The following is a 16,924-nucleotide window of genomic DNA, read 5'->3' as shown; positions in this document are numbered from 1 at the left end:
CCCTAAAACCAAGATCTGCTCGGACTTCTCCTCCGACGAAGTGTCATGCAACAGCGAAAACCTCGATACTGCAGAGTTTGTGCTACTTCGGAAACCACAACCAGCTAGAAGTTGACACGAAGTTCAAACATGCATCGGAAAAGCAACAGGGAGACTCGAACAACTGAGTAAAATCTGGAAAAACAGGTCGCTGCCTATCCCACTGAAATTCAAACTGTACAAGGTCTGCGTATAGAGCGTGCTACTATATGGCTACAAAGGATGGCTGGCCTCTCAAGACTACTGACACTAAACGGCTTGAAAGTTTCGAAAAGCGATGTATGAAGAAAATCAAACTGCCACCACTGAATACCGAGGCAACGATTCAAGAAAAGCGGATCATCTGGCTAGAACACGTACTGATAACGCCGGAAAAGTCATATCTACTCGCCTGCCTTTAATTTGAAAAAGCCGACACTTGGAAACGACGTCCAGACGGTGTCAAATACACCTGGAGAAAGATAGTTCGAAAAGAGTTACAGCCTCATCTCAAGCCCCCTAAAATACATTACAGGATGTGGGACAAGGAATGGCTCGTCATTGCCAAAGAGACTGCTGCAAACCGTTATTGTTGGAATACTTTGGTGCCCGACATCACTCATATGGCGGGCAATGAGCAGTGATGCTGGTGAACGCCCAACCAAGAAAGGCTCGTTTCTTAATTCGCAAATTAGAGACAACGGATTGACCATCGTTTGTGCAGTCTGTCTATTGACATCTTTTGAGACAGTTTTTGTTGATTCAAATGCAGAAAGTAGGCTTTTGCTTTCTTAATTATATATCTTAACGCTATGATATCTAAATATTTTAAATGCTAAGAATTAGGATTAAATTATGGTGTTACATTACCCAACCTAAATACCATATATCATCAGCGAAGATGGTATTTAGGTTAAATATATATGCCCTACTATAAAATCGCAAATGCCGAGTTTTGGATCTTGCTGGCATCTTATTGTGTCCAAAGCACTGAAATAGGGTGCTACCGAATAACATTTGGTTCAAACTTCTTGTAATGAGATTTTGAGCTGTTCATACGTTTTCTTTTCACATTTGCTTCAAACAGATTTTTTTGGCATATCTATTTTTTTGATGGTTGCATTTCTCTCCTATGTCAGCATAGATTTCAAGAATCTTAAATTTCCAAAAAGTAGTCCAGTTCATTCGTACTATACTTGATTTATAAATCAGAAAACTGAGTATTTAAGAATGATAAATTCAATGACAACTAGCGCATGACTCGCATCTACAGTGCTTCTAATAGATTGTTGAACATAACAAAATCTTCCAAAAATACATACAAAAACAATATTAAATACAACCGTAAATTTAAATTGGGCCAATAATATATCACGGTTTTCTATTTCATTAATTAAACGGTTTATAAAATCATGTTTCTAACTTTTTGGCTATTTTTCATCAAAATGGTCAGATCTACAAACCTAACGAGTTTTATTTCTGCTGGTTTTTTCTTATCTAAGTTTTTAAGAAAAAAAACATTAAAAAAACATGAAAAACAAAAAGTTCAAAAGTACTAATATCAAAGATTTTTATGAAATTTTTTTTTAAGTTTACAGAAAAAAGTTCCAAAAAACATTCAAATTGTTATATCTAGAAAATTCAAACTGAAAAGTTCAAAAAGAAACGAAGTTTGCGATCACTAAGAATTCTATGACAGTGCGACAAAATATGGTTGAATATTTGACAGCCATATTTGCAATAGCTAAATGTACCCTGAAAGCATCCCACAATAGGTTTGAGAAAAAAAAACGAAGTCGAGATTTACAAATCGGAAATTTATACTAAAAAAACACCACCTTGGGGTTGAGATTTTCCATTTCTGTTAAATTCATTCTAATCTAAATTGAAAACTTATTTTTTTTGTTGGAAAAAAAACTGAAGTCAAAGAAAACGCATATCTCAAAACTGAAAAGGATTTGAGCAGTCATAATAGGAGGGCAGCATTCAAGCCCATTATGTGCCCTGAGGGCACCCCATCATAGGGTTGAAAATTCCAGTTCTGTTACTTTATTTCAAATCAAATTGTTCGAAGAAAAAATTTGGAAGCATCATAAAAAACGCCGTATCTCGAAAACCAAAAAGATTCGAATAGTCATTTTTCTTGGAAGGCAAAAATGCAATCCTTGAGTGTATTCTGATAGCATCCCACCTTCGAATTGAGATTTTAAAATTTAAGTAAAGTTTTCTAATCTGAATTTTATCATATTTAAAAAAAACATAAAAAACTCTTTAGCCCGAAAACCAACAGATGCTGAGCAGTCATATTTTTTTCGCAACCTCATAGTGTACACTGAGAGTAATGCACTATAAAATTATGATTTTCAAGTTCTGATAGTAGTTTTTAAGCCAAATTAAAAAAAATGAAACAATCATAAAACACCATATCTCAGAGACCAAAGAGATTGAGCCGTAAAATTTGGAGGCCAGATTTGCAACCCCTGAGTGTACCCTGACAGCATACTACCGAAAGGTTGAGAATTTCCATTTTGTCGAATAAAAACTGAAACGAAAAGCTTTACAAGTTTGCCTTGCAAAATAAGGAAAAATTGATGGGAAGTTAAAATAATAGATGACCTTCGAAATTTAAAACATTGAATTTATTGAAACAAAATAAACGTTGCAATAACTTGGCACTGTTTGAACATTTCAACATTGCGTTTTCTTAAACATGTGTCAAGTGAAACAAGTTCTGGAATTCGCTGAAAAATTATGGAATCCAGTGAAAAAAAATGAAATGACTCTGGAACCCACTGGAAACACGTATCAACACGATTGCACTTATCTACACTACTGTGTCTGAATGACTTGCTTTCTTTTTTTAAAAAAAAATCAGTTTTTTATATTTTGACTTTCTCCGTGTGGTTACTTTCCAGACAAACTTTGACCGTTTAGCTAGCATTTTTCGGCAGATGTTTCAGCAACATCTGAAAAGCATCGATACCCTGAGGTCACACTTTAATAGATTTTTCACCTCCTGTTACTTTTAGTAAGTTATGTGGGTGTGAAATTCGCCAATTCAGCCAACTGGAGATCAAATAATCAATTTCATCAAATTCTTAATCAAAAACTACTGCATAGACGTTCTAGGGCAGTCGGAACATTCAGGGCAAGGCCTTGACACGGGCAACCTTTTTGAATATTCAATTCTAATTTTATTTGCTGGGTCTTACATTCATTTGCCTTCATTAAGTCAGTTTAGTTTTTGATCTTTCTTGTATCAGATTTTTCTTGTAACAATCGCTAAAGGCTCTTTTGATGACAAAACAAAATTTTGAGTGTCTTGTAACTGACCTCACTGTGAACTCAGACAGCAGCTTCGGCGACTTATTAAAGCTTGTATAATTAAGAACATAGCCATCAGAAAAAAGAGCGTCACCGTTGAAAATAACCGTATGCGTACACAAATATGTTAGAAAGCTTGGATGCCATTAGCAATGTGAGACCTCAAAAATCATTTGAGACTCCCGTGGTTGTTGAACATTTAAAGGAAATGAGTGATGAGGTAAAATGTGTGTTTTGCTATTGTGAGCGGGGAACGAGCGATAGAATACAAACGTTACCCTTCCATAATCCCATGACAAATATCAAAAAAAAACAGCCATTTCAAGCTTTTCGAGTTCTGACAAAACCAAAAAATTACAGACCGCCGGTTTTTCCCTGAACTTCACATGAGCATCAAATATATGATGCAACGCGTCGTTTTACAAGATTAAATATACAGACCACACGACTCTTTTTACGTTTCACCCACCTGTGAATTTTTTCCAGTATTTTTTTTGTTCATAGTCCCAAAAATTGGCATGCGTGCTAATTAGGCCACGGCAAATATATTTTGTCTTCCTACTAATTCGTCAGCCTGCCAATTTGCAAAACAATCGGATTATGTGAAGAAAAGTTTTCTGGTGAAATTTGCAGGTGGGAGGGAGAGAAAAATAGCCAAATGACCATATTTGGCAATCAAAAACATGATGCACAGCGTGATTCTTTTTTGAAGATACACCGCGCGCGCCTGCTTTTCCCTAAAATTTGTATATTTTGGCTCCTAATTTTTAGTTTAAATCAGCCAAAAATTGTTGAAGTAAAATAGTAAAAGTTTGAAAAACAGAATACATTCAAATTGTTATATCTAGAAAATTCAAACTGAAAAGTTCAAAGAGAAACGAAGTTTGCGATCACTAAGAATTCTATGACAGTGCGACAAAATATGGTTGAATATTTGACAGCCATATTTGCAATAGCTAACTGTACCCTGAAAGCATCCCACAATAGGTTTGAGAAAAAAAAACGAAGTCGAGATTTACAAATCGGAAATTTATACTAAAAAAACACCACCTTGGGGTTGAGATTTTCCATTTCTGTTAAATTCATTCTAATCTAAATTGAAAACTTATTTTTTTTGTTGGAAAAAAAACTGAAGTCAAAGAAAACGCATATCTCAAAACTGAAAAGGATTTGAGCAGTCATAATAGGAGGGCAGCATTCAAGCCCATTATGTGCCCTGAGGGCACCCCATCATAGGGTTGAAAATTCCAGTTCTGTTACTTTATTTCAAATCAAATTGTTCGAAGAAAAAATTTGGAAGCATCATAAAAAACGCCGTATCTCGAAAACCAAAAAGATTCGAATAGTCATTTTTCTTGGAAGGCAAAAATGCAATCCTTGAGTGTATTCTGATAGCATCCCACCTTCGAATTGAGATTTTAAAATTTAAGTAAAGTTTTCTAATCTGAATTTTATCATATTTAAAAAAAACATAAAAAACTCTTTAGCCCGAAAACCAACAGATGCTGAGCAGTCATATTTTTTTCGCAACCTCATAGTGTACACTGAGAGTAATGCACTATAAAATTATGATTTTCAAGTTCTGATAGTAGTTTTTAAGCCAAATTAAAAAAAATGAAACAATCATAAAACACCATATCTCAGAGACCAAAGAGATTGAGCCGTAAAATTTGGAGGCCAGATTTGCAACCCCTGAGTGTACCCTGACAGCATACTACCGAAAGGTTGAGAATTTCCATTTTGTCGAATAAAAACTGAAACGAAAAGCTTTACAAGTTTGCCTTGCAAAATAAGGAAAAATTGATGGGAAGTTAAAATAATAGATGACCTTCGAAATTTAAAACATTGAATTTATTGAAACAAAATAAACGTTGCAATAACTTGGCACTGTTTGAACATTTCAACATTGCGTTTTCTTAAACATGTGTCAAGTGAAACAAGTTCTGGAATTCGCTGAAAAATTATGGAATCCAGTGAAAAAAAATGAAATGACTCTGGAACCCACTGGAAACACGTATCAACACGATTGCACTTATCTACACTACTGTGTCTGAATGACTTGCTTTCTTTTTTTAAAAAAAAATCAGTTTTTTATATTTTGACTTTCTCCGTGTGGTTACTTTCCAGACAAACTTTGACCGTTTAGCTAGCATTTTTCGGCAGATGTTTCAGCAACATCTGAAAAGCATCGATACCCTGAGGTCACACTTTAATAGATTTTTCACCTCCTGTTACTTTTAGTAAGTTATGTGGGTGTGAAATTCGCCAATTCAGCCAACTGGAGATCAAATAATCAATTTCATCAAATTCTTAATCAAAAACTACTGCATAGACGTTCTAGGGCAGTCGGAACATTCAGGGCAAGGCCTTGACACGGGCAACCTTTTTGAATATTCAATTCTAATTTTATTTGCTGGGTCTTACATTCATTTGCCTTCATTAAGTCAGTTTAGTTTTTGATCTTTCTTGTATCAGATTTTTCTTGTAACAATCGCTAAAGGCTCTTTTGATGACAAAACAAAATTTTGAGTGTCTTGTAACTGACCTCACTGTGAACTCAGACAGCAGCTTCGGCGACTTATTAAAGCTTGTATAATTAAGAACATAGCCATCAGAAAAAAGAGCGTCACCGTTGAAAATAACCGTATGCGTACACAAATATGTTAGAAAGCTTGGATGCCATTAGCAATGTGAGACCTCAAAAATCATTTGAGACTCCCGTGGTTGTTGAACATTTAAAGGAAATGAGTGATGAGGTAAAATGTGTGTTTTGCTATTGTGAGCGGGGAACGAGCGATAGAATACAAACGTTACCCTTCCATAATCCCATGACAAATATCAAAAAAAAACAGCCATTTCAAGCTTTTCGAGTTCTGACAAAACCAAAAAATTACAGACCGCCGGTTTTTCCCTGAACTTCACATGAGCATCAAATATATGATGCAACGCGTCGTTTTACAAGATTAAATATACAGACCACACGACTCTTTTTACGTTTCACCCACCTGTGAATTTTTTCCAGTATTTTTTTTGTTCATAGTCCCAAAAATTGGCATGCGTGCTAATTAGGCCACGGCAAATATATTTTGTCTTCCTACTAATTCGTCAGCCTGCCAATTTGCAAAACAATCGGATTATGTGAAGAAAAGTTTTCTGGTGAAATTTGCAGGTGGGAGGGAGAGAAAAATAGCCAAATGACCATATTTGGCAATCAAAAACATGATGCACAGCGTGATTCTTTTTTGAAGATACACCGCGCGCGCCTGCTTTTCCCTAAAATTTGTATATTTTGGCTCCTAATTTTTAGTTTAAATCAGCCAAAAATTGTTGAAGTAAAATAGTAAAAGTTTGAAAAACAGAATAGAAAGAAGTCCCCCTCCCCTCGCCCTTGGCATAATAATGTTCAAAGAAATGTTCTTACCATTGAGTATTGGCACGGCAAGGATGAGATGAAGTCAAGAGAACTTGAAGGTCGTCAGCCTTTGTAAAATGAATTACAAGAAAACTATTTGACTTTGATCTCAAAATTTCTGAAGAGACTCTTCACTGACACTGTAATTTTATTACCTGCATTCATTGTATTTCCTATCGAGCTTGAAAATATTGCCAAGGGACTTTTTGCAGGTTTTGGGTCATTATCTCTTGTAATAAAATTTAGGAAGTAGCATCGGTGACCGGCAAGAATAAAAGAGTTAAGTCAAAATCGCTGAATGAAACAAACTTTAGAACAAATCTTACTTTGAATTCACTGACCGGCATAAATTCAAAATTGATCTTTTCGAAGAGATAAAGAACCGCAACTCACGCAATGCCGTTTGGTTTAGACTCTAAGGTTAAAAGTTATTAAAGGAGCAAAAACAGAAACCATATTTCGTTATGGAAAAGATATTGATAAACATCTTTTCTGATCAGTTATTTGTAGTTTTCAATTTATTAAGATTCAGCACCAGGATCTAGAATTTATTTGAGATTTTCAAAAAATCTTCGAAAATTTTTTACGTCGACCTAATTGATTTCCGAGCGCTCCCAAAACACTTTAAAAACCCTATTTTGCCTAAATAATCTGCACCGCAAACGTACGTTTTAAAACATAGCCGAAAGACAGATGGAACAGAGGCAATAAACGCAAGTAAACAGAAAAATTAAACCTCATTTTTTGGAATTTCAGGAAAAAAATAGGTGGCCTTGAGGCTCTTTGAAATTCTAGAACAATTTTTGATGGACATTTTTGATAAAAATAACCCAATTTGAGAAAACTGGGCCAAAAAGTAAACTTTGTGTTTCGCTGTGAAATCTGATAATTACAATACATTTTAGAAATTAGAAGTCGATCACGTTTTTTGGTTCCTTTACACTTTCGCTGTTCGATAGTGAGGTTTACCTTGCTTTTAACAAAGGAACTGAAGTGAACCGAAAAAGAAATCAAAACGCAAAAAATTAAATTTGAGACATCACGACCTATTTAGGAGTCTGAACTACGTTTTTCATCTACTCTTAAAAACAGGCCAAAAACGCCTTTTTAGGCTTTTTTTCAAAGGTTGATCAATCATTTTTGTTTCGGAGTACGCTCCCACTCAAAATTAGTATATACTGGCACCTGTAGAATTTTTAGGGCCGCTAGTCCAATGTTGGATGTCGTTAAATTGTTCTTAAGGGTAGACCAGACCCTTTAGATGCTGAGGGGGCCGAGTCTCTGAAGGGAGCATCAAGCGGGCTTAAAATCCTACCATTTTATTTAAACTCCTGAATTTCTTAATCTTGTCTGAAGTTTGAAGATTTTCCTGATTGCTTCAGAAGAATTCTTCTTACCTGTGGGATGACATACATCAGCTATTTTTTGAAAGTGACGGCAAAACAATAAATTTTGACCAATTTAAGATTCAAATTAATACAATTCACGAAGGGATCAAAGGATTTTCACTTTCATTTCCGGATAAGGGGTTTTAGTAGCCTTGATCGGCTTTTGACGGAAAGGACTGCTGGTTTTCCAGTCTGAAACAAGTGTTTGTTCAGCAAATTGGTGCATATTTCAATTGTTCATAGGCAGGTGCGCACTTGAGATCAAATTATGACCAAAGCAGAACTCTGCGTAAACCATTTCTATTCAGTAACTTCATCGGAAAGCTGCAAATATGCGTTAAGTGGCTCTGAGCATATCAAGCTCAGCTTTAATTGAACTCTTAAAACGAAGCTGGCTCATTTTCAAGCTTTACAATATGGCGCCTTTGATATACTCTCCTGAAGGACCAAAATATTGATTGAAATAGGCCACTTGCAAAAAAGCGAGTTCAAAAACATTGGAATAGCAATTGAATTGAAGAATCTCCTAGCAACAGAAAATGCGCTTAAAACAACTAACAAGTCCAATAACTTATTGAACTTTCCAAAACAGCATAATAGCAACCTCGGCTGTAAAAAACTTTCATTTTTTTTACTCTTGCCATGAAATTTTCATTTATAAATCGTTTAAGCATTTCCTGTATCTATCTCATTTCCGAAGTCACTATCTATCAAAAGTTAATGCACAGAATAGCGTAAGTATGTTAGACCAGTTCCTCAAAGCAAATTTTGTATTTCGAGTATCATTATCTTATAAACCACGAAATAGATACAAACTCTCTTAGATGCTTTTAGGGTCTGAGCTAAAACCTATCAACATCATGCAAACGCGTTCTCAAAGTTTTAACTGCACGGTATTCTGAAGTTTTTGCGATTATGAGACGGGCATGGGCATCGACGTAATTTCCTCCAAACACGAGTTGTAATATTTTGCCACATTTTCATGATACGAGACAAACACACACATCGTCGCGTTAGTTCCGACAGCGGACGCCAAGTCGTCTTGAGACGGCACAAACACGTAGGGAATATCTTTCTCTTCCGCAAACACAGGGATGTGCGATAGCAGATCAATAGGCGAAACATCCCCCGCCAAAACTACAAAACCCTTTTTGACACCGTGTCTCAAATGTTTCATCACTGCCTTGTTGCCATAGAAACAACAATCTTTTCTAATGCCACCCTCTTGAACTTTTCTCAACAGCTTGTAGATCTGTTTCGTGAGTCTTCTGGAAGCCATTGGCTTCGCAATCGGGGCACACAGACTGACCAGTTCTTCGTAGGTCATCTGGGGTTCCCCGTTTTCGTCCCCTCCCCCAGTCTGATTCAGAGCACTGGTGTTGGCTGAACTTTCCTCAACTTCCATTGTAGAATCTCGCGCCATTCAAAACCTGAAAATGAAAAGATTCCATTTTAAATTATGTTTGCGCAATGCCAATTGACGCTTCTTTAGAGTAAGCAAAGATTTTTCAAAGTTATCTTTAGCCAGCTCCTCAGGGGAAATTGGGGCGGAGGATGCTAAGACGCGTATTTCAAAAAATATTTCTACTTGCTGAATCAAATTGTTACGATGACCAGTAATTCGACCCAATCGCCAACCCAAAACACCCATTGAGGAGGAGGGAGCGGTCACGAAAAACAAATTAGCCAACACTCAAAACAGTTTTTTCTTTAAATATGCAAACTGTGTTCCGGAGTCTTACCTTGCACCTATCGAAAACAAAATTTCTACTAAAAATTGAAAAATAAATATTTTGCCAAATAAAAATAAACTGAAGTAGAACAAAATAAAATGACTTCTCTGCAGTTAAGCACAAGAATACTGCAAGTACAAATACTGCAAATGATTGCATCAGCGTTCTTTGAGCAGCATACTGCCTAAACCGCATTAAACAACTTTTCGAGGTGTTCAAGTTTTTGAAGTTTTATTCTCATACGCATGAGTCGCAGCAGCTACCGAGAAAGTGCCTGACTTCTCGCAATACAAAAGCGGCATCGTGCCCAACGATCCTTTGAACCTATTCTTAGTAACTTCAATGTATTTAGTTGACTTTTCCACTTTCGGAAAAGAGCTCGTTGACCCTTGCTGATTTTTATTTCCATTTCGATTGTACGAATACTGATCACCGTTTGAGTTCTTTTGAGCTTGAAGGATGAGAATATTGTCTGGTATTTGCGTCAGTGCAACTGTTCCCGCAATCTCATGGTTTGACAGGATTCTGGTTCCATTACTGTTTCCCTGTCCACCGTACATTTTACGGGGCTGGGCCAGGATAGTCATGTGGATGTTGTAACTGGATACGAACTGTTTCAGCTTGCGAAGCACTCTGTTCACACTCACTAACTCTTCAGCTGAAGAAATAACCTGAAAAAATTCTTAGACATCTTTCACCAGAATTAATTTATGCTCTCAGCTATTAATTACTATAATGCAATCAGAACCTAATCGACCTCGCGCTACACCCTTCACGATCATCAGCTAATACTCTGCCAGATATTTTAATAGGAAAGGAAAACATGCGACAGAAGCTAATCTTAAAGTGCTTTGCCACAGAACGTGCAGACCAAATGAATGGAACCTGATTCATCGGAAGCTTAATTTGCGGAAAATAGTTTTATAAAACAGAAATCGATGGCCGGTGATGTTCAGCAAAAAACACGTACCTTATTATCTAGCATCTCGATGCCCTGTAGATACTGCAGATGGTCGATGACTATGTGACGTACTCCAAACTGCATGCACATCTTCTCAAACTCCAGCAGAATATCTTTCAGAATGACATAGCCAGAACAGTTCGATATAAACATCGGAACATTCGTAATCGCATCTTCAAAATAATCAAAATTCTTCAAACTCACTTCTTGCAAAATCAATTGTCGACCCATTTTCAAGAGCGTAATTTTCGGTTGCATTTCTAAACTTACAAAAGCAGTGGGTAGATTATTATGTAGACAAACATCGAGAGCCATTTCAGTTGCAAAAGTTGTTTTTCCTTGACCTGTGTCACCCGAAACTACAGTCATTTCGCCCAACCTCAATCCTCCCAAAAGGTCATTCAGAAGTTCAAATCGGTGAAAAGGGTAACCCAAACTCGACCTTGGATCTGAGAGAAAATCTTTGGCCTCATTCAGCAAATCAGCAAAATTGGAAGCAAGCGAGTTAACTGGGACACTGTAATCGTTAAGCATGTTGGTAAACTCATGGGATGAAGACAATCCTTTTAATGCGTCTAAAGGAGATCTAAATTTGCAACCCATTTGAGAACTGATGTAATAACATCGGTCTTGCCCCAATACTTTTGACACTTGGTGGACAATTTGATAATTCGTAGCCATATCAGGTAAGAAGAAAACAATTCTGTCATATTGTGCTAGAAAAGGGACAAATTCATTCGGGAACTCAAAGTTTGAGCAAGATTCAAGGCACAAAGTTGTCACAGACGATGTTTGGTACACTGCACACGCGTTTAGCACACCTGAGGTAATAATTAGATAATCATCTTCAGAGCTAATTGCTTCTTTTAGAAGTAACATATTGGCTTTCTTATTCGTAACTTGTTCCATATTTTGCTCCGGTTCAGGAATTTGCAGCTCTAAAGCTTTCGATTTTTTCGAATCAAAGTTGTCCAATGAAATTGCTTGATGGCCCAAAATGTTTCCATTTGAATTTCGGTAAGTGAAATATATCGAGCAATTGTCATAATTCGCATAACAGTCAAATTCTTCAAAAGTATCCAGAAATAATTTGGATGCTTTATGCATTTGCAAGGTTTTCTTTATTCTCCAACTATTTAAATCTGCTTTCTTAAACTTAACAACATTTTGCCCAGGAAAGAGCTGGCTATAATAAGTTAAACAGTCTGAAAGCTGCGTCTGGTTGGCTTCCAATTTTTCTGCATCCGAGAAGCATTTCGACGAAAACGAGTTCTTCTGGCGAACTAGTTTGCATTTTGGACAAAATGTATAACCGCTTCGCGCGTGTATAAAAAGCGAACTATTGTTATCACAGGTAATGTTAAAACATTGGTTAAACTCGCTTTTGGTGACGTAGGGAAAAGCTGATTTTATAAGAGCCGAAACCTCGTTTGAATTAGTTTCAAACTCTTTCCGCCTGTCTATGAAACCTTTTGCTTGTTCTGATAACAATGGAGGTAAAAATTGTTCCCCGCTTGATGAAATACCAGATTTGGCAACTGACGTTGAATTCGGATCGAGTGAGGTAGTCGTCGAGTACTGATTGTTGAGGGATAGAAAACAGTTCTTTGTAGATAGAGTTCTTTTCAACAATTTTAAGCCTAAGTTTGTACCAGACATGTCTAAGCTACTAGGTGAGATCAAAAACAAAACAAACTGAAATGAGCAAAATTCACTTGGATTAATACAATACGACTAAGCTAAGTTAACACCTCCACCCCCCTCAAAAAAACAGTTTAGGGGGATATTAACTTGGTTCTTCGATGGAGTTTTTAAGCCAATCAGAGTCGAGAATTTTGAACGCAGCGCTAAACAAATTTAATCAAAATTGAACACATCTTAACTTGGATTAACTGTTCAACCAAATTTTCTGCTGGTTCAAAACCATCCTCGATTGTTAAATTTTACACTGAGGCCAAGCGGAGCTTCGCATTACTTGCGATACTATGACAAGAGCATTGCAAGGTAGTTAAAGAACTTAAAAACGTTGGATGAAATGATGTTATATTTGCGGAAAACACGTCCAGAAACACATTCGACAGCGTTTAATGATGAAAAACTGTCACAAAAAACTTAAATCTATAAAACTCTATTCTGAAATTTTTAATGTCTTGTCCGATCCGGAAGAAAGCATGCAAATAATGGTTACTTCAAACGACCCAAGCTTAGGTTAATAAGCCGTAGAATATAGCCGATATCTTATAGGCCGAAAAATTTTTTGAGCAAAAAAATTCAAAAAAATATACGAATCAAGGCTAGAAGAATTACAAATGAGAGCAGTAAATTAAAACATATAAGGCAACTACAACGAAAGCTGCATACAGCAAAAAAATTCATGCTTATTGTTCCGACCATTTGAAAAATGGCGATGAGCTTTGTATTCGGGTGTGTTTTAGTTTTTTCTTTTTATTTTCCACGCAAAATCAGGTACCACGAATAATTATCGGAATGGGTCGACTGATATATCATATTGAAGCCCTTTCAATCGCAATTTGAATGACGGTGTTGAAAAAACCGGTTTGAAAATATTGACTTTTGGTCTAATTTCGAACTAAAATCGTGTGAGCTTTTAGGCTTACAATAGCTTATTTGAGCTTACACTAAGCCGTGACAACTTCGTTTTACTCAAATAAAAGTAGTGTTTGAAGTTTTTTAGCGCCATTCTGTAAGCAAAGATTAAAAATTCCAAAAACTCTGCATAAAATGTTTAAAAAAAAAATTATTCAATTTTTTTTCGTTGGTTTTTTATGCCAATTTTCTTCAAAAACCGTTTTCCAAATGGAGTTCTTAGAATGACTGTCAACTATGCCTAAGTTCGTTTTTTTTTCGTTCAGATTTTTTCATCACACCATGCAGAAAAAAACGTCACTAATTTGAAAAAAAAAAGTTTTTTTTTGTACTTTTCTAAGACTGGTCGGAACATTCTGTGCCACTTGCACAGTAACCAATTATCGTTGTTTTTTTGTGCACTTTGTTGCCACATCTTAAAATAAACAGACAAATGATGGGCCGACAATTTTTTAAACGGAAAATTTCCCGTTAGAAAAAAAAACAGATCGTGGTCAGATTCGAACTCATGATCTTTGCCATCACAGACGTATTAGTTACCTCTAGACTAAGTGTGCCGGAGGCGCTTAGAAAAGTGAGTTTATTATGAATCAAGACACCAAGTGATGTTAAACAAAATGTTAACCTTAAAAAGTCTATATTCCGATTTGATAAAGCTCGTTTATCGCAAGCGTAATCATTGAATTAGCTCACTTACAAAGTCTGCGCTCTAGAAATGAAATCGAATCGATCAGATCAATTTCTAGTCCCATTTCTTTTCGGAACCCATGTGAAAAAAAATAAGTCCCATTTCTTTTCGGAACCCATGTGAAAAAAAAATAAACACTAAATTATGATATTACACTTGAGAACTATTGCACTTGTGAACCTTCTTACGAGGCCCTGACATCGATGGGTGATAAATTTCAGCCTGTTGCACATATCCTTGCCCTGCCCTTTGAGTTGATCCGTTTAAAAAATTGTCGGCCCATCATTTGTCTGTTTATTTTAAGATGATATTACACTCGAGAACTATTGCACTTGTGAACCTTCTTACGAGGCCCTGACATCGATGGGTGATAAATTTCAGCCTGTTGCACATATCCTTGCCCTGCCCTTTGAGTTGATTGGAATAAAAACTTCAAAGAATCAAACAAAATTACAATAATAAACTAACTACAAACTTATAAATCAAATGCCAATGCCATTTTGAAGAATTAAGCCATTAACTCGAACTTATTAATATAGAATTTCAGCCCCTCGACGTTTTCATCCCTGCACAGTTTTCCCTGCTGTTCACAAAGAAGAAGTCTCTCTTTGCCTAATGTCACTGAAATTCCCATATGCCTAGACAGTTCGTCAGCTGTAAGACATTCATACGCTTCCAGGAGACGCACGGTTTCGTCGACTAATTTGTCATCACTCAGTTCCCGCATCTGAACTACTGAGACTCCAGATTCAAAGCGTCGAAAACGAAGCGGCAGATTTAATTTGTCGAATAGCTCACAAGCCACTAACAAGTCATCAGGAGATACTAAGTCAACACCTAGAAACATATTTATGTAAGTTTTGGGTAATTATTTTCCATAGCCAACATACAGTTGAAAACGTGCAATGAACTAATTTTCTAAATCATGAAATTCCATAAAAACTGAAAAAAAAAATTAATTGGAGGCCTTGGAGCTTCACGAAAAAAATTTCAAATTCTCATTTGGGAAAAAAAACTATTTGAGAAAATTGGATCTGTATGTAAACTTTTTATTCCTCGCAATTGATAGAACTATCATCCACTTTTACTATTTAACGTAATGCTCTATTTTTCGCGCCCTTTCTTTTTTCATTTATTTGACAGCGTAATTTGCTTTCACTTCGTGACATTATTTACACTGTGAATCTTAAAAAGAAAATATAACCAACAGATGGTGGCAAAAAGTGTCTAAAAAACCTCAAGGACATAACCAACTGGTGATTGGAAAGTGCACACAGAGGCGAAGCGGAGCTTCGAACCACTTGCGATACAATGCAAACATTAAAAAACATAAGACGAAAAAAATTCTAGATGTTGAAAAAAACAAGGTGAACCAAATTTTTCGTTAAGTATCGATAAAAAATAACAAAATCCCGCCCAACTAAAGCTGGAGGAACGTGTTTAATATTGAATGAGTTTGCTCGAAAATTGGACTTTGCCCAACACCTTAATTGCTTCTCTACTAGAATAAACGAGATGAGTAAAAAACAGTTGAAATATTCAAATCTCCCAAGGAAATAACATTTCTCTAACAAAAAGTTAAGAAGCCACCGCTTCTGCAGAAAGGATTATCGCAACCAGTTGTTTCAGTTGATTTTTTCATCTCAGATTAGATTGTACAATATTTAAAAAAATTATTATTTTTTTATTTCATGTTTCTAATTAGAAGGTCAAAAGTTCTAAGAAACTGTCAAAAAGATTTCCAAAATTCATAATTTGTTCCTGTAAGGAGCAGGTTGTGGCCGTTCAAACAGAGAATTCACAAAACCGGGTTTCTCGATTAAACAGAACCTGAGAATTGGCACAATGGTTTTCGCGTAAAGTCGAAAATTTGCAAAAAAAACTGTCAACTTGTTTATTTGTCATATTTTTTTCTTAAACAAACTAGGCAAAGCCAGTTATAAAGTTAAATTTTCAAGAGCCTGCTATTTCGATTAAACCTATGATATCAGATTTGGCAAGATAAAGAACGAGAAAGTCCAAAAACTAGTCAACTAATCAAAAATTTGACATTTCCGAGAATCATGCTTTGTTGTATAGAAGAGATTCACTCAAACTGTAAATTCGATTGAGCCCAAAATCTCATAGTTAGGTGGGTAGTTCTCGAGAATGGCCAAAAATTTTTTGAAAAACAAGAAAACCAAAAAATCAAAATTTTGACTTTTGCTAGGGCCATAAATGTTGCTGTCAGAAAATTTCGGCAGTAATTGCATCTCACAATCCCTTCTTTGAATGGAACACCAAAATCTCAAATATGGCAGGGTACTTTTCAGAATGTTCAAAAAAATTAAGAAAACGGTTAAAAAAATTTGAATGTTCAGAGATGATAACTTCTTGTGTTAAATTATTTGTTAGTGTCCGCGAATGCAGAGGAGCTTTCAACTACCAGTTATCTCATTGAACTCACAATATCAGGTTTGAGAGGTTAGTTTTCGAAAACATCCACAAAACAGTCAAAAATCAAAAATTGACCATTCCGAGGGCCATAAATTTATATGCAAAAAAATTTGTCATAGCCACTTATGCAGGGGAGCTTTTCAAAACAGTTCTATCAAGTGAAACCAAAAACTCATATTTGAGAGAGGCGGTTTCCGAGAAAACGAAAAAAATCAAAACTATGTGTCAAATATTTCCCCACACTTTTTCAAAGGCTGTAGAAAGAGGGGTCAAGTGAAATAAGACTCTAGGGTACTATACAGGCACACAGAGGAACCAGCGGTCTTTCAATTGGTAATCCTTTTTTGAAAATCAGGA

At 36.0% G+C, this 16,924-nt stretch overlaps 4 protein-coding genes across 4 annotated transcripts in view; all 4 read right to left on the bottom strand.

Annotated features, from left to right (window-relative positions):
* LOC134840772 (calmodulin-A-like) overlaps positions 1 to 6,879 on the bottom strand; it is a 51,713-nt gene extending 44,834 nt beyond the window's left edge. Inside the window, exon 1 of the mRNA XM_063856806.1 lies at positions 6,764 to 6,879. The gene's annotated coding sequence lies outside the window, so the exon portion shown is untranslated. The remainder of the gene's footprint in view (positions 1 to 6,763) is intronic.
* A 1,750-nt stretch (positions 6,880 to 8,629) lies between these two features.
* LOC134840771 (H/ACA ribonucleoprotein complex subunit 2-like protein) lies at positions 8,630 to 9,585 on the bottom strand. The gene has a single exon (XM_063856801.1). The coding sequence runs from the start codon at positions 9,563 to 9,565 to the stop codon at positions 9,056 to 9,058; it is 510 nt and encodes a 169-aa protein (XP_063712871.1). The 5' UTR covers positions 9,566 to 9,585; the 3' UTR covers positions 8,630 to 9,055.
* Positions 9,586 to 9,943: 358 nt separating this feature from the next.
* LOC134839113 (twinkle mtDNA helicase-like) lies at positions 9,944 to 12,652 on the bottom strand. Its single transcript, XM_063854552.1, has 2 exons — positions 10,846 to 12,652; positions 9,944 to 10,546 (listed from the first exon to the last, which is right to left on the bottom strand). Exons 1-2 carry the CDS (start codon positions 12,493 to 12,495, stop codon positions 10,091 to 10,093), a joined length of 2,106 nt encoding a protein of 701 aa, XP_063710622.1. The 5' UTR covers positions 12,496 to 12,652; the 3' UTR covers positions 9,944 to 10,090.
* Positions 12,653 to 14,562: 1,910 nt separating this feature from the next.
* Positions 14,563 to 16,924, bottom strand: part of LOC134839102 (vacuolar protein-sorting-associated protein 36-like) — a 63,486-nt gene continuing 61,124 nt past the window's right edge. Inside the window, exon 5 of the mRNA XM_063854532.1 lies at positions 14,563 to 14,968. Within this exon, the coding sequence (XP_063710602.1) occupies positions 14,640 to 14,968 (329 nt within the window). The 3' untranslated portion in view covers positions 14,563 to 14,639. The remainder of the gene's footprint in view (positions 14,969 to 16,924) is intronic.

This window comes from Symsagittifera roscoffensis, chromosome 2 (genome assembly GCF_963678635.1).
Source record: "Symsagittifera roscoffensis chromosome 2, txSymRosc1.1, whole genome shotgun sequence".
NCBI lineage: Eukaryota > Metazoa > Xenacoelomorpha > Acoela > Convolutidae > Symsagittifera > Symsagittifera roscoffensis.
Note: the sequence above shows the minus strand (reverse complement) of the source record. Positions and strands in the feature narration are given on the sequence as shown.